The following is a 22,813-nucleotide window of genomic DNA, read 5'->3' as shown; positions in this document are numbered from 1 at the left end:
AAGTCCTGTCCAGCTCATGATAAATCAGGAGTCAAGGCCTGGGGATGCAGAAATATAGGTGAAGTGTCCATTCTGGGCCTAGAGTGTAAGAAGTCAAAGCCCCACGTCTTAATTGATACTCAAAAGCTGGGACATTAAAATTAGAAAACCGACTTCGATCCAGTGAAAGCCAGAGAGTACTGGCAGAGAAAGAACACGGAATTGTAGAGATGGATAACTGCCATCCAGGGTTCACATAGGACTTCTACAGAAAAGAACTCTCCGGCTGAAGGTGAGCCCACAGCCAACTTTACAGAGCAGGAAGGGAGATAAGACACTGCAGGGGTAGTCAGAAGTGACAATAAACAGGGTGATCTATATTCCAGAAAAGTTGTGTAATAAGGCAATATGAAAGAGACTTTAACATAAGCATCTTCAAAATGTTCCATAGGATAAAGGAAGGAATAGAATCCATAAGGTATAAACAGCACGCTGTGAAAAAAAATAGCAGACATATTAGAAAAGATGAAACAGACATTATAAAAAGTATATATGTGTATGTATATATGTATACACATGCATGTATGTATATACGTATGTAATTTTTAATATGCTATATGTAATTTATATTATGTAATGTATAATACAGTATTTGTGTGTGCATCAGTGGAATAAAAACAAAATCAAGCAATAGACTAAATCCAACTAGAGAGGGAATCGGTGAAGCACCCCGATTCTACAAAGTTAAAGAGATGGGACTAGGGGGCTTCCCTGGTGGCGCAGTGGTTGAGAATCTGCCTGCCAATGCAGGGGACACGGGTTCGAGCCCTGGTCTGGGAAGATCCCACATGCCGCGGAGCAACTGAGCCCGTGAGCCACAACTCCTGAGCCTGTGCTCCGCAACAAGAGAGGCCGCGATAGTGAGAGGCCCGCGCACCGCGATGAAGAGTGGCCCCCGCTCGCCGCAACTAGAGAAAGCCCTCGCACAGAAACGAAGACCCAACACAGCCAAAAATTAGTTAATTAATCAATTAATTAATTTAAAAAAAAAGAGATGGGACTAGGAAAGAGAAGTAAGAAAGAATGGAGGAGAGAATGACGTCTCACATACACCTAATAGAAGCTTCAGAAGAAGAATAGAGATTTAAGGGGAAGCAGTAGATGAAGAGTTGATGGCTAAATTTCCAGAATTGAAGCAAAACAATTGAACAGTTGAAGGAGCATAAGAAGAGGAATGCAGTGAGTAGGAATATTTTTGACGTTTTAAATATATTCAAAGATCAACCAAATACTAGTTGTCCCTCTCTAAAAGGGATATTGAAATCTATAGGGAGGAATCGCCAGGAATATATACACAGACACACACATAATATATGATAAAATTAGAGTGAATGGTGAATATGAAGAAGGGAAGTGGGTATTGTTGGTAAAGATGTGGGGTATTTGTTGCTGCACGCAGGCTCTCTCTAGTTGCGGCGAGCGGGGGCTACTCTTCGTTGCGGTGCACGGGCTTCTCTTGCTGCGGAGCACAGGCTCTAGGCGCGCAGGCTTCATTAGTTGCAGCACGTGGGCTCAGTAATTGTGGCACACGGGCTTAGTTGCTCCGCGGCATGTGGGATCTTCCCGGACCAGGGCTCGAACCCGTGTCTCCTGCATTGGCAGGCGGATTCTCAATCACTGCGCCACCAGGGAAGCCCTGCAGGGGACTTTTAAACTGAGGGATTCTCCAAAGCTGTTAGTTCCCTTGAAGCTACTTTGGCAGGCTGTTCTGTCATTTTAATGTCACCACTAGAGGCGCTCTTTTGTAGTACAATATAATATTGCCTCCATAAAATCTGTTAGAATGAGCCACTGGGGGGCAGGGGGTCATGAGGACATTATTAGTAATCATTAACCCAGCACCGATGAGAGGAGCTGAGAGGAGCTGTCTTATTGGAAAGCACTGACCCAGGGATGGGATATGGGGAAGGACAATATTAATGAAGGAGAATTAGGACAACCTGGATGCTGAAGTCTTATCTGCAAGAGCTGGGGCCTCATAAGGGCGGTGGGCATCTGGGCTGAGGTGCGGGCTTTACAGCATTGCCGGAAGCCTACACGGAGTGTACACACACACACACACACACACACACACACACACACACACACGTACATACAGCATGTTGTCTTGGTTCTTCTTATAATGAAATAGTGCACTGTTGTTTCCCTTAACAATTCTGCTTAAGTATATTTTTTTCAGACCAAAGGATACCAATATTCTGATAGAGAAAGTAGGCACTGGTATTTTAGCGGCAGGAAGAGGAACGAGTAAGTAGGAAGATTTTTTTCATTTGTTTTCAATATATTCAAACACTAACCAAATCCTACTTGTCCCTCTCCAATAGGAATACTGAAATCTACATAGAGGAATTACTAGGATTATCTGGTTTGGACAGTCATTTCCCCATAATCTTTAATTCATTTGTTAGCTTAAAGTTTTATCATCATCATCATAAAGTTATTTAATAACTGCCCACAGGCAAATCTCTGGTTGCTAAGCTCACCCCAGTTATTGCAGGAGGAGAATGCATGACTCACTGTGGCATACATGCCAATTTAATTTTCATTTTGATTGGCATCTTTCCAAAAGGATTACTTCTACTAAACCCTCTGCTGATGGCAGTTGTAAATCGATAAACTACTGTACACTTGAACATCACCATTGACAATATTGTGCGGAACACGATCAGTGGGGAAGGGAAGACAGTTGGTTTACAAGCAAGAAATAAACAACTCACAAACGTCCATCAGAACCTCCACCTAGCACATTTTATTTCTCCCGATCCCCAGAATGCTTCACGACCATACCTGTAATCAATATTTCACAGAAGAGTACACTCCTGGAGAACGGTTACAATAGGGGATCAACTTGTTGCCAAGTGATTCAAAGTGTAGGGGCATCATAATCCAAGATTGTGTAAATCCTCTCACCTGAGGGGAAGTAATATAGCCTGGTAAGAACTCAGCACCAGGAGTCAGTTCAACCCAGGTTTGAAGTCTGGCTTTACCCGGTTTCATTCCCCGACTTCCTAGCCCTTTCTCATCCTCCAAAATCCATCTTTAGTGGGATGGTTTTGTGTGTGTGTGTGTGTGTTTTCTGAAGCTGGCGACTTCTGCCCACAGTTAGCTGTGCCTTCTTTTGCATGCTCCCAACACTTTGGACACTGGTACCACTCTTACTGTGCTTCATCACATTTGGTTTTAGTCATTTTATTTACTTCTCTTTCTCCTCCGCTTGAGGCCAGGGACAGTCACGGGAGAGGCAGTAGAGCAGTTTTAAGAACATGGGATGTAAGTCAGAATGCATGGATTTGAATCCTCCACTTCTTACCTGAATGAACTCATTAACCTCTTTTTGCCTCAGCTTCTTCATCTGTAGAATGGGGGATAAGCCCATAAGGTGGTTGTTAAGTATTAAGTGAGTCAATAAGGGTAAGGTACTTAGAATAGTGCCAGGGATATAGTTAGTGCTCGATAAATCCATTGTAGCTATTCATACCTTTGCACCCCTTCAGGGTGTAGCTCGGTACATGGCAAATGGTTCTCAGTCGATTTTAAATGAATGAATGAACAATTTGGCCCAGGACAAATTCATTTAACTTCTCTTGCCTCAGATCTCTTCTCTAAAATGAGGTTGCTAATTGAGCATCAAGGCCCCTGTTATGAAATCAGCTTCTCAAATTGCTTGAGGTCTTCAGTGGTTACAGGAGAAGTTAGTAAATAATTTCAATCTGTTGATTATAATTTTAGCTGTTTGTCAGAAGGGAAAAGTTAGAGCAAATTAGTTCGAATGGATACTGGAGAAACCCCTGATTGCAAAAGAATAGTCATGGGCGTCAGAGCATGGAAGTGAATACATTGTGTGTAATATTTTTCTCTCTTTTGGCTGAACTCAAGCTTCCTGTAGCTGGAAGCAGATGGCACAAAAATGCTTACAGTGTGGAAAGCCAGTTTTCCCTGTATGAAAAGAACTGAGAGAATTGGGAGTAGCTTTAACTTCTTGTCTCCACTAAGTAGGGGTGAAGAAAAAGTCCGGGAAATGTCTTTTGGGTCTCATAGCATTCCAAAACCCCAGATTACCTGAGTCAGACCAGGCCCTGGTGTCAAAGTACTCCCTGGGCTGAGAAACCCAGAATAGCATTAAGCAGTGATTTATAATCATTGAATTTTAGTGAGAAAGGTAGTGAAGTTTTCTTTAAATATCACTCTAAGAAGTTATGAACTATGCTAATAAATATGCATAGGTCATATCTATTCTTGTTTGTTTCATAATTCACTTTTGTTTTTTTAAAAAAAAGAAAAAAACATAACTGAGTTGAAAAGCATGCCATATTCCACCTTTTTCTGTTAACCAAGCCAAGAGATAGCCATATCCGAGCACCACTGTTTAGCGACCCAAATTCCAAACCCGGTGCCAAGAAGAAAAAGGGCTGGCCTTGTACACATAACATCGTATTGGCTGAGGATCTTTAATTTAAATATGGGCACTGCCACCTACGTACAGGCCAGGAAACCATAGATATATCTCTTAGTCTCTCTAGACTGCCCTCTCCTCGTCTGTAAAATGGCAAGAATGACAACACCTGCCTTACAGGTTGTTGTAAGGATTAAGTTGCTTATCCAATTATAACCACAGTATTTATTGAGTGTTATCACCATTTGAAACACCAGTTTGGGCAAAAAAAAAAAAAAAAAACCAACACAAAACCCAAACCGAAAAAACAAACGAACAACAACTAAAGCAGAGTGGAGAGTTTAAAAATCCTCTAGGGTATCTGCACGGTTCTCAGGGGGATCATCGACCTGGCCTTTGACCCCTCTTTAGAATCTGGAGGATACCATCTTCTCCAAATTCGGCAGGTTCTGCTGCCCAAATTCTGGCTGCTGTCTGAAAAGAGATGTGTTAAGACTTGATCCTGAGAGAGCACTGAAGTAGTTTCCCATACCTCTCTGCTCCTTTCAAAGGTGGCAACTCTTGACAGGAAGTTGATGGAAACAGTGCCATTGGCAAATAGGAAATCAATCCAGAGTTCCTTATACTGGTTGTGAATCCTGCCCCCCTATGCTAAGTAACAGTGAACATTAGATCATTTGTAAACACTGCATTCCCTTCCACACATCTTGAGTTTAGGTCACCTTCCTCCAGAAATCCTATTTCCTGAAACAGCTTAGATCCAGAAAAATGACTGATTGTCTGCTTCTGCCTCAAATCCTCCATTATTTTTTTCCCCTAGCTTTTCATTTAGATTACTTAGTTCACTGGGCAAGAAATGAACCCAGGGTTACAGATATTTTGCCTCTGAGTTCTGCACGTTTCTCATCTGCCACACGTGTTTCATCACAGAAACACCTCATTTATGTTTGTTATAGCCACCAGTCAGCTCGTAAAATAGCAACTGTTCCTTCAAGGTCTTCAAATATTATTGAATAAAACTAAATTGATCTCAGAGAAGCTGGTGCTTTTGCTGGCTCTGGATGCTCTGTCACCACTGGGGCAAACCATGTAGTGAAGGATAAATGTATTGTATGTACAAAGTATTACCCACACGTTAAACGAGAGAAACTTTAGAGAATGGGTGCGACTGCCTTGACCCACATGTTCCAAGTTCACCCAATATGATCTTCCAAAGGCAAAGGCACTAGTTATCTCCATGCCCCATCAAACAGGACCTTACGCTTTCTCAGTGATGGTGTTGCTACCCTTTTCCTCGTGACCCCTTCTTGGTTGCAGGTCATGGGTATGTGAATAGTAGTGTAGTTTTAATGACCGAATGAAAGCCTTGAGCCCACATATCCACCAAGGTAGATAAGGTTTCTGTTGTAGTCACATAAGCTTCTATAGGAAAATCAGCAATCGGCTATGGTATTTGACAACCCTTCCTGAAAAGAATGTTTTCTTTGTACAAAACTTCAATCCCCACATCTTGAAGCTTAAGCTCATTTTCTTGTGATCCTTCCTCTCTCCGAATGATCAAGGGAGAAACTTCCACCCCAGCAATACGATATTTTTCTCCAGGTTTTCTTTTTCTTTTTTTTTAACATCTTTATTGCAGTATAATTGCTTTACAATGTTGTGTTAGTGTCTGCTGTATAACAAAGTGAATCAGCTATATGCATATGTATATCCCCAATATCCCCATATCCCCTCCCTCTTGCGTCTCCCTCCCACCCTCCTTATCGCACCCTTCTAGGTGGTCACAAACCACCGAGCTGATCTCCCTGTGCTATGCGGCTGCTTCCCACTAGCTATCTATTTTACATTTGGTAGTGTACATATGTCCATGCCACTCTCTCACTTCATCCCAGCTTACCCTTACCCCTCCCCGCGTCCTCAAGTCCATTCTCTACATCTGCATCTTTATTCCTGTCCTGCCCCTAGGTTCTTCAGAACATTTTTTTTTTTTTAGATTCCATATATGTATCTTAGCATACGATATTTGTTTTTCTCTTTCTGACTTACTTCACTGTGTGTGACAGACTCTAGGCCCATCCACCTCACTACAAATAACTTAATTTCGTTTGTTTTTATGGCTGAGTAATATTCCATTGTATATATGTGCCACTTCTTCTTTATCCATTCATCTGTCAATGGGCACTTAGGTTGCTTCCATGTCCTCTCCAGGTTTTCTTGATTAAAATGACCAAGCAGGTAATCAGGGGCCTTGAACTCTTGATGTTGCAGCTGCTATGGCTAATTAAAATGGCAAAGAGCTGAATTCATAGATATGATTAATACCATCAGGGTGCTTTATGGTTTTAATGTTCGTAAATTATGACTGCACAATGAAATTTTTATATGGGTTATAGGATTTTTCCTCTTAAGGATCAGAATTAATTAGTGTGTTCCCAGTTGATTTTATTTATTTATTTATTTATTTATCTATCTATCTATTTATTTATTTGATTTAAATATAAACCAGAGGTGGCTTCAGTACATTCTATAGCTTAAGTATTGAGAGAATGATCTCAGAAAGGGGACATAATGAAGACCAACCCCACTATTCTAGAGCAGCGCAAGCCTAGGGTTCCCTGGCTTTTCATTCCGAATGCAAATCAGGAGAGCTAATCAATTGCTAAAAAACTGATTCTGGAGATCTTTGTTTCTGAAGCATAATTCCCCTAAATGATCTGACTAGGAGAGACTCTTTGCCAGCTAATAAATTTGTCAGGTTATGTTACAGAATACAGTAGTCATTCTTTCTGTCTCTAGAATTCCAGTGTGACATTGATGAGATTTCCTTAAATTCATTTTTCTTCCTGGTTGGAGTTAAGTGGCCGGAGCCTTTGCTAATGGCGTTTCTCTAATCTCCTCATTTGTATTTCTATCCAGTCGTTTCTCTCGGCTTTTGGACATAATTAAATAGACGACAAAAGGTGGTGCTTGCTGCCCAGTCTCCTCAATACCCCCTCTGCTGCCCTACTCAGTTACCAGCCGGATCCCCGTGTTGCTTGACCGTGGTGCACTTGAACCTGCCCCCCTTCCCTCCCTTTGAGCTCATCATCAGTCCTTGACCTGGTAACTAACGGGTCACTGAGATGTTCTGATGGACTGTCAGTGAAGTTGGAGAGCCAACTGGCAAGTGGCTCCGAGTATGTTTATCTTCATGGAGGAAGGGTGTTTGAAATCTTTTCAGAGTTTTAGAAACACAGCCCGTTCCTTCCTGCTCAGAAAGTACTGAGGCTGCTCCTGATTAGGCTGTGTGAATTCTCTCGTTTTTACTCATCACAGTCACATCTGTTTGGGTTTCTGCCTCTCTCCTGGAGATGCCTCTTAAGAGCAGGTCCCCCCAGCTTCTTTCCAGCTCCGCCAAGGCCTGCCAAGAGAGATTGGCAGACAACAATCAGCATTCTCTGCTCTGATAACTCACATAACTCTCCCTGAAAAGAATGCCAAAGCCTGCTTCTCAAGTGAACCCATGGGGAATGGAGCCGAAGAGACTCATATTTTTCTTGGGGATCCCATGTGGACTTTATATTCCGATGGGATGGGAAGAGAAAGGGCAGAGGGCAAGTATGAGGAGGGCAAGATGAAGAGGTAGGAGGAAGATGGCAAGATGCCATCTTGAGGGCAAGATGAAGAGGTAGGGCACAGGCAGAAAAATCGTAGGCTCCCAGGGCCCAAAAGACTTTCCAGAACATCTCATCCAGAGGTCTTCAAATGTTTTGTTTTTAGTAGTGGAATCTTTTGATTTTTATCTTTTTCATAAGAAATCACACAATGAGCCCCAGTATATAAAAGAGAGGAAAGAAGTGCTATGGTTGAAACATGGGTGAGGGAACTTACATCTGTGTACTCTTAGGGCCCTGCAGGATACGATTTGAAAGCCATTCATCAAGTCTCAAGGATGATTTTAAAGATGGGAAAACTTGGACTTCCCTGGTGGTCCAGTGGTTAAGACTCCATGCTCCCAATGCAGGGGGCCTGGGTTCGACCCCTGGTCGGGGAACTAGACCCCACATGCCACAACTGAGAGCCTGCATGCTGCAACTAAGAGGTCCCGCATGCCACAACTAAGATCTGGCCCAGCCAAATCAATAAATAAGTATTTTAAAAAAAATAAATAAAGGTGGGAAAAATGAAGCCCCAACAGGAGATATGACATGCCCAAGGTCACACAGCCAGTTAGTGGTAGAGACAGGATTCAAAGGTATGCCTCCTGTCTCCCAGGCTAGAACTCTCGGTGAGTTGACTTGGAGAAAGGAGCCAAGGATGCTTTCTTCCTGAATCGGATGGAGGAGAGAGCTTGGTGGATAGGGCAGTGGGGAGCAAAGGTCTGGGAGGAGCTGCAGCGAGTAGGCCCACCTAGCATAGAGGAGTTGGGAGCCTTGGAGTTAAGCAGGAAGAATTGAAACTCTGGATCTGCAGGAGATCCAGGACGTTCCCTAACAAGGGTGCAGGGTCAACTGGTAGGAACAGAGCAAGACGGGAGAAAAAGGCACTTTGGAAGTGTCAGAGGAATGTTCTTTATTCATCCTCCCACTGACATGTCATGCTGCTGGCCTGGGGTGGCAGTAGGACAGAAAGGAAAGGCAAAATATGCTTCTCTAGGGTGGCCTGTGAGTCTTTCTTTCACTATTGCCTTCCCAAGATGAATGGGGTTTTGGGACTTCCCTGGCGGTCCGGTGGTTAAGACTTTGCCTTCCAATGCAGGGGGTGCAGGTTCAATCCCTGGTCGGGGGAGCTAGGATCCCACATGCCTCGCGGCCATAAAACAGAAGCAATATTGTAACAAATTCAATAAAGACTTCAAAAAAAATTGTCCACATCAAAAAAGTCTTTTAAAAATAAAAAGATGAATGGGGTTTTAGCACAGATCTGCTTTGAGGGTTTCAGAGTTATATTCACACTCTTCTCTGAGAGCACCTGAGAAATACACATGAGAGTTAGGAAAGGATGAAAATATCTGCTTCATTAGTGGTTAAAGTGATTGTACGATACAGTTTGGACCCAAAGTCAAAATGGCTTTCATTCAGTCCCTCCCCGCGGGCCCCTGCCCACCACGATCCTTCTCCAGTGACAGGCCTCTGTGAGTTCTCTCACTGAAGGAGACAGGAGAACACGTGTGGTCTGTAGGCAGACACACCACAGAGAGTTAGTGCCCCTATCTCTAGTCTCACCCATCACACGTCATTCGTTTTCCTGCCCATGGAGTTGAAAGAATAAAGGGGGGATATAAATAGGCAGAAGTACATTTTATGGGCTGACAGGGACATGGGACAGAGAGAAAGTCTGGTTCCCCCATACCTCTCATTTTTCAAGAGACGTTAGAGCAAGAAAGATATCTATAAACACCCATAGAATCATTTGGTTATCAGCTTTGACCCAGTGGTTCCATGCTCATGGCATAGAGTTTAATTCTCTAATGTATTAAAAAAAAAAAAAAAAAAAAAGCCTGGGGTGGTGGGTACGGGTTAGTGACAGAGTTGGTGTATTTACATGTTTGTGTTTGTGACTTTGTAATGACGTGCCCCTCCCGTTCCTTATATATTCCTGAAGTCTTCTTCGTGCCTGTCTACCTCAAATACCCACCTGAAAATACCTTGTGAATGGCATTTGGACAGGCAAACAATGAGTGCTCTCCCGGTGGAGAAGCGGAGGAAAGAGCGTGGGAAAGCCCTCCTCATTTTCTCAGTACCATTCCCTCATTCTTCCCAAGTTCTGTCCCTTGCCTGAATCAGAACTCTGGCTTTCTTTAGCTTTGTCATGCCTGCTTTGGTGCAAGGTCCCTAGAGAGAAGCAAGAGGAAAGAAAGAAAAAAAAAAAAAAAGGCCCTTGGAGTTGGTACTCAGCAGAAGGTAAAAACATGACCAGTGAGTAGGAATCTCTTAACTGTCCGTCCCACACCCCAAATATTTGGTCCTGGTCACAGCTCCTTTTGACCCCTCTTTTGGTGAGATTATTTCCCTTCGTGGTACTTGGAATTCAAATCACATACATTCTGAGCCAGGGAACATCTTCCTACCCTTCAGAATCAGTATCGATCAGTCATTTGTCAATTATTTTCAATAAACTTGTACTGAGCATAACTCATGTGACAGGAGCTGTGCCAGGAGGTGGGAATATAGTGGTGACCAAGCCCCAGTCCCAATTTTCAAGGTGTTCAGAGTTCCGTGGGAGCAGACCAGGGTTTTTCCCAGGTGAATTCAAGTCTGAAGATACTTCGATGGGCTTGAGGTGCTAAAACTCTCCTACCTTGTCCTCCCTTTTCTTTTGGGAAAGTGCAAAGCACAAAGGAGCGGTAGACTAACCTGCAGGGAATTTCAGACCGTTCGGCATCATTCTCCTGTATCTATCCATTTCAGTGCCTGCGCCTTCACCCCCGCCCACCTTAGCAGACACATAATCGTGCTTCTGACAGGGCAAGAGACACTTCAAGATTAGGGAAAGGCGGAAGGGAGGTGGCGGCAGCTTCCCCGGTGGAGCAATGAAATTTACAGAAGGTTCGAGTGATTCAACTCTGATGGGCTAAGAAGCCTGAAAGATTTCAGTTTCTTAGTTGAGGTTCAGGCAAAAGAGCTCAGGAAAGGACCAGAGTCTAGGCATTTGCTTTTGCATCTGTATCAATTCTGAAAAGATCTGAAAAGGGGTGGAGGTCCAGTAAACAGAGCATAGTGGTAGCTTCACGTTGGAGCAGACTTACTATTGGGGGGCTTCCTTTCTGGCATCAGAAATCAAGTAACACAGTAGAACAATCATGTCTGTTTGAAGGGAGGGATGTGGACGGACTATTCTTTTTGTTACATTTGACCTCAAAATTCCTTCTTTCTTCTCCAGGTTAAAATATAGAACAGGGAAGGGACAGAACTTGTGAATTGAGTGAAGTGAGCAACAAGCCAGACTCGATTCCTGAATTGGAGGGAGGCAGGCTGCCTGAGCTTGAGGAGCAGGGGTGGGGGGGGTGGGGGTGGGGAAAGTTGGATATTGGAGACGCGCCAGAGCTTAAATAAAGAGGCTCAGCTCTGCATTTCCCAGATGCTGCTTATGGTACACGACCCAAGCTCTTTGTTTGGATCCCAAAGCCGAACAGAATGATGAGGGGGCGCCTTCTGTTTTGTGGAGAGGAAAAACGGGGTTCGGGCCGCACAAATTGGCCTGAAATGAAAAGTCAGCAGAAACCAGCGGGTGGCAGCGTGGCGTGCGGGCGCAGCTCTGCAGTGGCTTCTGCTGCTGCTACTGCTGCTGCCGCGGCCGCGGGGGCTAAAGCAGGCTGCGAGCCCCGGCCTCCTTCCTAAACGGCTCCGAGTGTCGCCATGCGGAAAACCCTCAGCGAGGCTGTGTTTGGAGGGGAGCGGGTGTTGTGAGTCCGAGCCTGGGGCGGGGGCTCCAGCCCGGGCGTAACCTGGCCGGCTAAGAGTCACACACTAACGGAACATCCCACTCCGCCGCCCCCATCTCCGAGCAAGCCCCGGCTCCTCCAACCCAACTGCCTCATCCCGCTGCCTCCTCCATCACTGTTTCCTCCCGGAGCTCCTTCGGGGAAGAGGAGAGAAGGGTTGGGGAGATTGAGCCCCTACAGGTGTTAGCCCGAGCGGCCCGCGGGGACTTGGGGGGTGGGGCGGGTGGGGGCGGCCCGCGGCCGGGAGCCTGCGGGCTGGGCTCCGGGAGGGAGGGGCCGCCGGGGGAGGGGGCCGCGGGAGGCCGTCGCGCTCTTCCGGAGGGTGCCTGCGGCGACAGAATTCCTATACTGAGTCTGTGCCGCGCCCAGAGCAGCAGCGGCGGCAGCGGCGGCAGCGAAGATGCAAGGCCATTACCTGTTTGAGCCCCGGCGGAAAGCTGGCACAGGCCAACTTTTCCCGATCGGCAGGCCAAGAAGTTGCAAGGACTAGTCGGAGGCTCGGAGGGGCCAGGGCGAGGGCGCGCTCCCCCGCGCGCTTCCTCCATCCCCCCCTCCCTGCTGCCGCCCGCGCTCCCGGCCTCTCTCCCGCCCGCGCTCCCTCCCTCCGCCTGCCTCCCTCCTCCGGCCCCCGCCGCGCGGCACCGGGCGGTGGGTGCCGCCAAACTCCGACCCGAGCCACTTGGACTCGCACAGTGTCCTCGGGGCGCAGGGGCCGAGCGCACGCACTCGCGCAGCTCTGCCTCCGCCTGGCAGTCTCGCCCGCGATCCCGGCCCGGGGCTGTGGCGTCGGCTCGGACCCAGGCAGCCGGCAGCCCGCGCGGGATCCGGACCACCGCCGGAGGAGCTCGGCCGGCATGCTGAGCCCCCTCCTCGGCTGAAGCCCGAGCGCGGAGAAGCCCGGGCGAGCGCCGGCTCCGGAGACGCAGGCGGCGGAGGCGCGAGACCGAGCGGACGAGCGGCGGAGGAGCGGGAGGAGGAGGCGAGCCCGGAGAGGGGCCGGGAAAGAAGTGGTGGTGGTGGGCGTCGTGGCCATGGCGGCGGCTATCGCCAGCTCGCTCATCCGGCAGAAGCGACAAGCCCGGGAGCGCGAGAAATCGAACGCCTGCAAGTGTGTCAGCAGCCCCAGCAAAGGCAAGACCAGCTGCGACAAAAACAAGTTAAACGTCTTTTCCCGGGTCAAACTCTTCGGCTCCAAGAAGAGGCGCAGAAGGAGACCAGGTTGGAAGGGGCTCTTGGCTGGCTTTTTCGGGCCCCCGTACTTTACGGGTGTGGAGGGGGCTGGGGGGCGTGGATGGAAGCGGAGGTGAGTTTGTCGGCGGCCCATCTAGTGCGGATGTGGCCACCTAGCCGGTGTGCGTGCGTGGGAAGCGATCGCTTTCTCGCCTCCTTCGTAACAGTAACAGGCTTGCTGCATTGCAACTGCCGTGGGACAGGCGCAGAGCCTGGGGGCATACCCTGCCCAGCGGGCGCGCAGTCAGCTTCAGACAGGCCATATGTGTGCAAGCCCGTGGGCTCTGGGCAGGCGTGACCCAGACGTGGCTATCGCGTGAGTGGCGTGTTAATTGCAGGCGCGGAGCTGGGCAGGCCCCTGCCCACCCCCTACCCCAGGAAACCCGGGGAATCCCTCCCTTGCCTTCACCCCCGAAGCTCTGACCCTTCCCTTCCAGCTTCCACCCCCAAGGGCCGTGGGCTTCCGCTATCTAGGCATTCTGTTTCTTTGATCACTTTTAAGCTTATCGGGTCAGACTTGTGGTGCAGCTTTGAAATATTTGCTGGAGAGAAGGGGGTGGATTCCTAGTACCTGTGGCAAAGAGCTTAGTGATCTGGTTGAGACTAGTCAAACTGTGGTTACTTGCTACTAAAATGCAGGATTGAAGAGAGTTTAAACTCAGAGCCAGATCGTGGGTCCTTTTGAGCCTATTCAGTGAGAAGAGTAGCGCGGTATTCCGGTGCCGGGGGAAATTCACACAGCTAGAGGAGTCGGGTTGCGTCAAGGTAGACCTTCAGGCGTAGAGGCAGCTTATTTGGCTATTCTTAACCAAATGAATCCTTTACGCTATTTTCTTCCTTTTACTAGATAAATATCACGGAATTTCAGACTTATTCATCAATCCGTTATTTCGCTATTTGTGTGTTCTACACATCCTGGAATAGAAATGCAGACACACATTTTCTGCTTGCTCGAAGTTTTTAAGGCATTAGCTGTAAATTAGGCTTGTTTTTAAACAGGTTTAAGCGGTGGCAAAGCATGATTATGTGGCCTGAATAGTCACGTAAATATCATTTCAGTGCAGGTGTCTGTATTCAATGAAAGCAAATTTTGGATAACATGGCTGTTATTGATAAATGAGGCACTTCATTAATCTATGGTGATTCATAATTGAAAATCATTTTGAGAACACATTTTTGGATAATTATATTTGATACGAAATTTGAAAATAAATATGAACTAATCTTCTTTCCTCCCCACCAACAAAACCCCTGCGCTTTGCACCCATTTTCCCTAAGGAGAATTAATACGATAGGGTATGATAATGGTTGTTTTAGTCTCCCCTCCCCCTTTTTTTGTATCGCGGCTCAATTTTCTAAGTAGAAGTCCTTTGATGGGGTTCCAGGTTATTTATGAGTTTTCAACCTTCTTAGAATGGAGGGAATTCTTTATTCAAATTGTGGTATTTCTGAGGGAAATCTTTGCTACTGTGTTTTTGGTCCCTGCTTGGTAAACCACTCTAAATCGTCTTAGTATTTCTCCTTTTCCTTCCACATGAGAAGTAGCACGTTGTTAAAAGGCAGAATATGCCATTTGCCAACCCATTTCGAATGCTCAATGAGATAGAGTGCCGCTCTGTAAGCCAAAGGACACGCTATCAGAAACTGTCTCTGCTGTCAGTAGCTTTAGGGCTTTACCAGTGTTACCAGGTAGAAATCAAATGTTTCTTCAGTTCGGAGATTGGTTCTGAAGCTTGGAGTTTGTTTGTTTTCTTTCTTTCAGGGGACTCTTTAAAAGTGTCATTTGACCTTTTCCACTAAAATTTGTAAATAAAATTAGAGTTCTGAAATCTGAGTCTTTTCAACTATATATGTACAACTTATCAATTGATCCAAACCATCCTTCTCCTTGCAGAGCCTCAGCTTAAGGGTATAGTTACCAAACTATACAGCCGACAAGGTTACCACTTGCAGCTGCAGGCAGATGGAACCATTGATGGCACGAAAGATGAGGACAGCACTTACAGTAAGTGACTGCAAAATAAATAATAGCATATCCCAGCATGTTGCTGACATTGTGTTTTCTTTCTTTCTTTTTTTTTTAAATAAACAACCCTTGCTAAATCCCAAAGCAAATCCAAAATAGGGTCAACACTATATAATCCTGTTTCAGCAGGTTAACCTAAAGGAAGGGGAACATGAAAATATCTAGAAGAGTGAACTGTAGCAAATAATGTTGACACCATCTAAAGAACAATCCAAATGTCATCTCCATGGTAATCTGGATAGATTTATGGCTGTCCTTTGGATTTTATTACTTTTTTCCCACAGAAAATTTACTCACCCACACACTGATCCTGAAATAGCACGGTTATCTCTACTCTTAAGAACCGGTCTCATCCCAAGAGAGAGGAGAGGTTTCATGTCAGGAGAATTCATCATTACAAGCTTTCACTACTGCTTCCCCCCGCCTCCACAGACACTGATAACTCTCAGACTAATTGGGATTTTAACACTGAGATACCTCCACAGGTGGGTAAAGACATTTCTTTGAGCGCTTTATTTTTAACCGTGGTCTTAGGACCCAATTGGAGACCATCATGGTGAACCTAAAAGAGAAACACATCAAAAAGAAAGTCAATTTTATTTCCAATTACTGAAGGACAGTGATTCCAAGATATTATATAACCTTTTGTTACATACGCTTTATTTGGAGTCATCAAAACATAAACTCACAAATAGTAACGCCCTCTTCAATGGTAATAATTGGTGGGGTTTTGCAATTAGCAGGTTGCTGCAGACCTACCTATTCAATGTTCCATCAGGCTAAACCACCTCGTTCTCACCACTCCTTCCCGATTTTCCCTAATTTATATTGCATTTCCCTCAGACTTTGTTAGTTTCCCAGAAATAGTCCCATTGCCGAGGAAAGCCCATCTGAATGCTAACAAGTCCTCTGCAGCATTTTCAGAGATGTGGGGCTAGAGACAATAAAGCCATAGACAAGGGTTCCAATGTTGAGTGTTAAAAGTATTTCACATCTTTTAAGAAAGCTTCCTGGGCTGATTGATGGCCAAGGCAAGACCTCAAGAAGAAGTCACCTTTAATTACCCTTAAAGAAAGCTCTGTTGGTACCTAGGATGAAAATGTTCCATACTTAATGGTTTACTAGTTTTTTGCACTGTTTTGCAAAATGCAGTGTTGCTGTTGTGATACTGAAGTTCTACAATGAGTATGCTAGATGTTCTTTCATGCATACTCTTTCTTCTATTTGAAAAAAATGAGTCAAGGGTAACTAGAGGGTTTTACTGCTCTCCTATAACAGACATGAGTCCATTATGACCAGTAATAAAACATTCCCATAAATTGTATGTTTAAATCGGTGTTTGGGAAAGAAATTAGGGGATGTAAGCTGCTCCGTTTTCCAAAGTGCCTCAGCAAAACGGATTCATTGGGCATTATTGGAAGGAAGTTCACGATCAGCTGCGAATGAGCCCCACCCGGTCAGGTTTTCCCCCCATCTACTTTTAACGTTTTTTGCAGATGGAAATCAGTGAAAAAGTTATTTTGGGTCCAATGTTCGCATGCGTTTCCTGAAAAGGAAAAAAAAAAAAAACCCCAGACAATTCATTTGTTTATAAACAGCAATACGGCACACGCATCAAGATCACACTGTATATGTAGTCATTTTAGGATATTACACACACATAGATATAGACACACAGACACACACGTACACACACACATAAATGTATGTAAATCAAGGCTCCCTTTCTTAACTATGGAATCAGGTAGTAGGTTTTACTTTTCAATTCCTGCATACGCATAGCTTGTGCCTTGTGGTTGTCTTATAACTGACTGATATGCATGGCATTTCTGTATACTAATGATATTGTCAGGCCTTTAAAGAGCCGGAATCTGTGTTTAGGCACAATGAAATAATGAGAGGTGAGTCAGCTGATGGTATTACCATCACATGAAGCATACAAATGAAAAGTATCTCAAAATAAGTAGCAGGTCTGTGGGGCTTCACTCTACCTATGCTGCCGAGTATAACCAGGGGCCGGAGAGCTAGCTTTTCTTCCCACTTAAGTACATTGTAGGGTGTAAGTCATCATGAAACAAGAATGTTTAATGGTTAAAGTGATCATTAAAATGATCATGATTAAAATGGAAATTTAGCCATGCAGATGGCTTCTTTTCTTTTTCCCCTAAGCCAAGCAATTTTCTTGGCATTCATTATTTAATTAATTATTTTAAATGAGTGGAACAAAAATACAAGTTTTTTTTTTTCCCAACTATCACTTTTTCATTTTTATACTATTTCCTTAATGTGCATTCCTGGTATTATGTTTATATTTTTCTTATTTTTATTAATTTTTTGGATTTTTCATTTTTTTCTCACTTAATTCGACGTGGTTGATTTTATGATATTTTAATCCTGGCATGGTAAGCCAGATCATGGTAAAACAAATCAGTTCACGTTTACCCAGATACATCTATTTCTAAAAACATATGTTTGATATTATGCATTCAAGCTGACCTTAGATAGCTTTATTACAATGATAAATGTTAGTCCAATAAACTCTCATCATGAGCAAGTCAACCATTGTAAATTATCTATTGCCCCCTGAAAAGGAAAAGATGATAGACATTTCAAAGGAGTGGTTTCATTATATCTGCCATGGGTTCAATGAGGGCGATGTTAGAATAGGCAGCTTTCCTTTCAAAACTCCAGTAGTGTTACCAGTTCAACGGGTCAAGTCTTTCCAATCTACATTAATATATACTTTTTAAATTACTCCCTTTGAGAAATTGATCTTAACCCAACTGATAAAAAAGGATGGCTTCACTTCCGTATTCGGCAAACACTGAGTGCCAACTGTGTGCACATCTCTGAGAAAAATGGTCCCTTCGAGGTAGAAGGAGTTTAATTGTTTTTACGTAGACACAACAGAAAGCAAGAAACGAAGGCCCTTTTATTTATTAAAATCTTCTTCAAAATTTTGACAGAAATGGAAAAAGAGATATTAGGTGTTTAATGAATGTGTTTTAGATATACAAATAAAATCAATTGTTTTCTTTTCATGTTTAGCATATTTTCATCCTAATCAAAATAATATCTTACGTCCATGAAGTACTCCAGATTTAGAGAAGCAAAGGCATATTGGAGCATATTGAACCTGTGCAAGCTCACCCTTGATGTAATTTCTTTGCATTTTTATCTGGAAATACTGTCCCTTTAGACAGACTTTAAACAAACCTGTTTTATGATCTATCTTGAATGTCTAAAGAAAAAAGATTGGACTGGTATCACCCGTCACTCTCCACTTTTGCTGCTCTCTTCAATTCTTTATTTTAGAGTGGTATCTTTTGTTTTTGAATCAGGCTTCACAGAAATTTATGGTACATAGTGAAAAATCCATGGCCACTATAGAGTTCATACCATTATTCAGGAATACATAATGCCGGGCATGGGTTACTGATGTTCTTTGCTTCTCTTCCTCCTACTGCTATCTGATGTTTGGGACTTAAGCATTTTATTGCCCATTAAAACCCACATCAGAGAGGAGTTGGGGCACACAGTGAAAATCAAATATTTCTCTCTCTCTCTTTCTCTGTTTTTTGCTTGTTACCACCTGCATTCAGAGAACTAAGAAGGTTCAGAATATTGTAAAAAATGAAGTTCTAGAAACAATTCTGAGTGCCCTTTATTACCTGTCATCTATCATCTATTATCATCTATTAGTTTGACTAAACTAGGATTCAGACATACACTGGTGTTCTAGTTGTCTAGTGGTATGGCTTTTAAGCCAAACCCATATGGAGGTTTTTGTTTGGTTTCATTTGGTTTTTTAGATATCAGAATTTAAAACTATGAGCTTTTATATAATGGGATTGTGATCTATTACATTCCAAAAATGTAATATTATCATGGTTTCACCGTACAGATTGCTAGCAGTCCACAAATGTGTGTGGAGCCCCTGCCGTGAGCAAGGTACCATCAACAGAAAGAGACAGAACGGATACGTGACATGCTCAATGAGATCAGACTTCATTCCCGGGCACTGCATGGTCAAATACAGCATTAGATCCTGGCTCGCAATCTGTGCAATTACTTTCCTTCACCTCACATAACAGAAGGGCACAGCTTCAAATATGATGAGTATTGAATGAAATGCCATCAGTGGCATGTGGTAGGAACACTTGTATTTTGAATCGTCCTAGCTCCTCTCTGGTGACACCCTGACTTTAAGGGAAAGGTACATTGTAGGCTCACCAAGGAATATTGAGCTCTTCATTAATATTTCTCATCTCTGTAACCCCACCTACTGCAGTAGAATATACATACACCAAGATAAGAGATCTGAGAAAAACTATTCTTACCCACGGGGTGACTGCTTTACGTTCTTGTTCACAGGAATGATAGCAGACCAATTTACCATCCTCCATAAACTTACACACCAAGGCAAAAATCGTCAACATTGGTCTAGGACTCTTGAGAGAAAGGTGCACAGGCTATTTTCAAAAGATGTGTGTGGCAAGCACTACGTTTTAAAAATGTACTGTTTTATTTTTATTCCTGGTGTAGGAGGGAGTAGACAGCTGGTAGGGGGAAGACGCCCACTGGTTTCATCCAGTGAGTGGTGTGTGATTGTGAGGAGAGCCGGGGTGTAAGTTTCACGCAATCAAACCTTCAAATGGAGAAATGAAGGCCTCCTTGGCACCAGCCAGCTGCCCACTTACAACTATTTAGGAAAAAAAACAATGAAATAAATAAACCTCTCAAGTTCATTGTTTTTATTCCTATAACCTTTGCTCCCAGAGACTAAAAGACAACCTATCTCAACCCAATCTTAGAAAATGTTCTTTAAGAAATACTACTGTGGGAACGTAAGACTCCTTTTTTTCAAGGCCTGGAACTCTTTTTTTGTGGTTGCGTCGGAAATAATACAGATAATTTAGGTGAAGGAGTTGGACTAGTGTCTTTTCTAAGATTCTAGGAATCTCTCCCCAGCTGATAGATCATATCTGTGTCTGTGAATTTCAGCAGTTGTCTAAGGGAGCAGTTTAAAACCTTGGCTGGTTGAAAATAAAGCTATTTAACATGTAGACCAATTCCTGGAACTGGATCTTTACAGAAGCATCAAGATTTCCCACCTCCAACACTATACAAACCATGGAATTGTCTTCCATTTTCTCCAGGGTGTTTGAAAATATGTAGCTATCGTCCCCGTTATATGACTGAAAGGTAGAAGAGGCCCTATCTATCTGTAGTTATATATATATATATATATATGAATATTCCTACCAAGCACACATTACTTTTGGAAGACCAGACAGTCCTGCTGGAAACATTGAAAAGCTATGGAATTCGAAATCGTAACCTTGTTTTCACATTCTTTTTGGTTGCAGCTCTGTTTAACCTCATCCCTGTGGGTCTTCGAGTGGTGGCTATTCAAGGAGTTCAAACCAAGCTGTATTTGGCAATGAACAGCGAGGGATACCTGTACACCTCGGTAAGCCTTTCACTGTGTTCATGTTTTGATTATTCTAGTTTTTACCTGATATGAAGTGAAATAGGCTGCATATGTGTTATCATTGCAGATTTGTGTGATTTGAGGAAGAGTGGTCTGGATGGAAATAGCTTCTTTGAAAAGACAAATTAATTTCCAGTGAAAATTATATCTATTACTAATTAATCATTTGAAGCTAGCATTTTGGGTATAAAATGCAAAGATTCACTAAACATTTTTGCATACATTGGCATATGGGTTGTTATTTTGTGTAGCATATGATATAATGGTCTGTCTTGCTGTAGTGCTTTGCAACTGTGGGAAGCAAAGCCATTTCTATAACTCAGTTCAACATATATTTATCCATGTTTACTCCTAAACAAACTAATGAAACCTCTTCCTCCAATCAACTCTAGGACATAAAGAACAGTTTTAGAAGTGTTTCTGTATCTTATCTTCAGTTCAGTTAGGTCACATTTGCTGTCTCTACTTTAAATTCTGTTTTTCCATCAAGCACAGTTCAATCTCTCCTTACAAATTCCTGCTTGCCTTTTCTTAAAAGTTTATAATGTACAGAGTACAAAATGAAACTTTTTCCAAGAAATTTATAAACAATGTAGACAACAGTTCAGCTAGGAAGCTGGGGCCACATTAAACTTTTAAAATTTTTACATTTAAACATAGGCAGAAATGGTACAGTACCAGGGTTAGGATTTTATTCTTAGCAGTAGATCTAGATAGAGAGTGCAGGACACCAGTTAATATATGAATATTTTTTAATCTTTGTTTTGAACTTCATATATTCTAAGAAAAGGATAAGATGTTAAAAATGGAGAAAATTGCTTGTCAAACTTCCTTCTAGATAGCCTTTGAAGTAGGCTATTACCATGACTAGAGAAATCTATTCCTCAAACTGCAAAAGTGGTTACCTTTAAACATGCTTGCCCTGGCCTGTTCCTTAAATTTATTTCAAAGCCAGGTATGTAGAAAGACTCTCAGACCTGGTGAAACCATGTCATAACTCTGTTTTTCAGAGACCAAGATGGGAAAGAGGGGCGGGAGAAGAGTGAGACCAAAGGGCCTTTTCATTTGGTAAACCTGGGTAGTGCATTTCAGATTCCACAATAAAAGATTAGCAGCGTAATCTTCAAATCCTGTTCACGATCAGCATTCCTATCAGGCCATTTCAACTGTCTTGTTGTTTAATAAATGCAGGGGTTTTATTCTTTTTACAAATGCAAGATTTGAGTTTATTGCAAACTTCATGACATCTGTCACTTTATTAATACATGGCCATTATTATAAACAATAGGAAAGGGGATTTGGCTTTCAGATTTGTGCATTAAGATAATTTAATAACAAAGGATTTTAATTAACCTCATTTAGATCAACAGACTACCTCATCAGGACCAGATGCAAAGGTAGGTTTTTCATAAAATAAATGACTGCTTTCTGCAACTACTATGCAGGTATGGGAAGGAAATGGAATATACAGGGCATACTTTTGAGAAGGTAAATACCAGATGGCATAGGAAATCATTACTGGTAAAGCATCCAGAATTTCACTGAGCTGTGGTCACCATTGCGGTGCCCTGATGAGAAAGGTTGATTTTTTAAAAATCTGGCAACAGTAAATTTTTTAAAACAGTTTGCAAATAATATTTAAGTTAAAATGAGAAAATGTCATGTAAGTTAGGCAGTATGTCACGTGCTCCCACTCAAGAAAATGAGGGCATGCAGTATTACATGTAGGGAATTGATGTCAAAAACTCATAGCCTACCATTCAAGTTGACCGTTATTCTAGCAGATGGTAAATGTCAACGTGAGCTCATTTCTAAGGAAGGCTTTCCAGGGGAATCAGCATTGTAGATGGATGGGCTTCCTTTCTTTGGTGGGCAGGCCAATATACAGCAAAATGTGGATTACTTTGTATGCATTTCCTATTAAGGAAGGGAAACCTTAAGTAAGTGTTTCCTATTAAGGAAAAGAAACTAGGTTTTCGTTAAGGAGGAGAGGTGTCTGATCGATAATCCTAGAGTTCATAGAGGAAAAAATACCCAAATTAGTCTGCTCCAGGAGAGAATCAGAATCTCCTCCAGGATCAATTACCCAGTTCTTCTCATTACTTCTTACTGATTGTGGTTTGGGGTCCCATCACCACGTTGATCACCATCCTCAGTGGGAGCTCCATTTATTATCATCTTTTTAAACATATAGTGCTCAGACTCTCT

At 43.2% G+C, this 22,813-nt stretch overlaps 1 protein-coding gene across 5 annotated transcripts in view; it reads left to right on the top strand.

The window, feature by feature from the left end:
- FGF13 (fibroblast growth factor 13) overlaps positions 1–22,813 on the top strand; it is a 523,122-nt gene that overhangs the window by 442,163 nt on the left and 58,146 nt on the right. For 4 of the 5 annotated variants that reach the window (XM_059911316.1, XM_059911317.1, XM_059911318.1 and 1 more), the window contains 2 exons: positions 14,980–15,090; positions 20,481–20,584. In XM_059911316.1, coding sequence (XP_059767299.1) covers positions 14,980–15,090; positions 20,481–20,584 — 215 coding nt within the window. Of the gene's footprint in view, positions 1–12,233; positions 13,074–14,979; positions 15,091–20,480; positions 20,585–22,813 lie in introns of those variants that run through there. The other variant, XM_059911319.1, reaches the window with a different exon arrangement.

This window comes from Balaenoptera ricei, chromosome X, assembly GCF_028023285.1.
Source record: "Balaenoptera ricei isolate mBalRic1 chromosome X, mBalRic1.hap2, whole genome shotgun sequence".
Taxonomy (NCBI): Eukaryota; Metazoa; Chordata; class Mammalia; order Artiodactyla; family Balaenopteridae; genus Balaenoptera; species Balaenoptera ricei.
The sequence above is the reverse complement of the archived record's forward strand: the minus strand, read 5'-3'. Positions and strand labels throughout refer to the sequence as shown.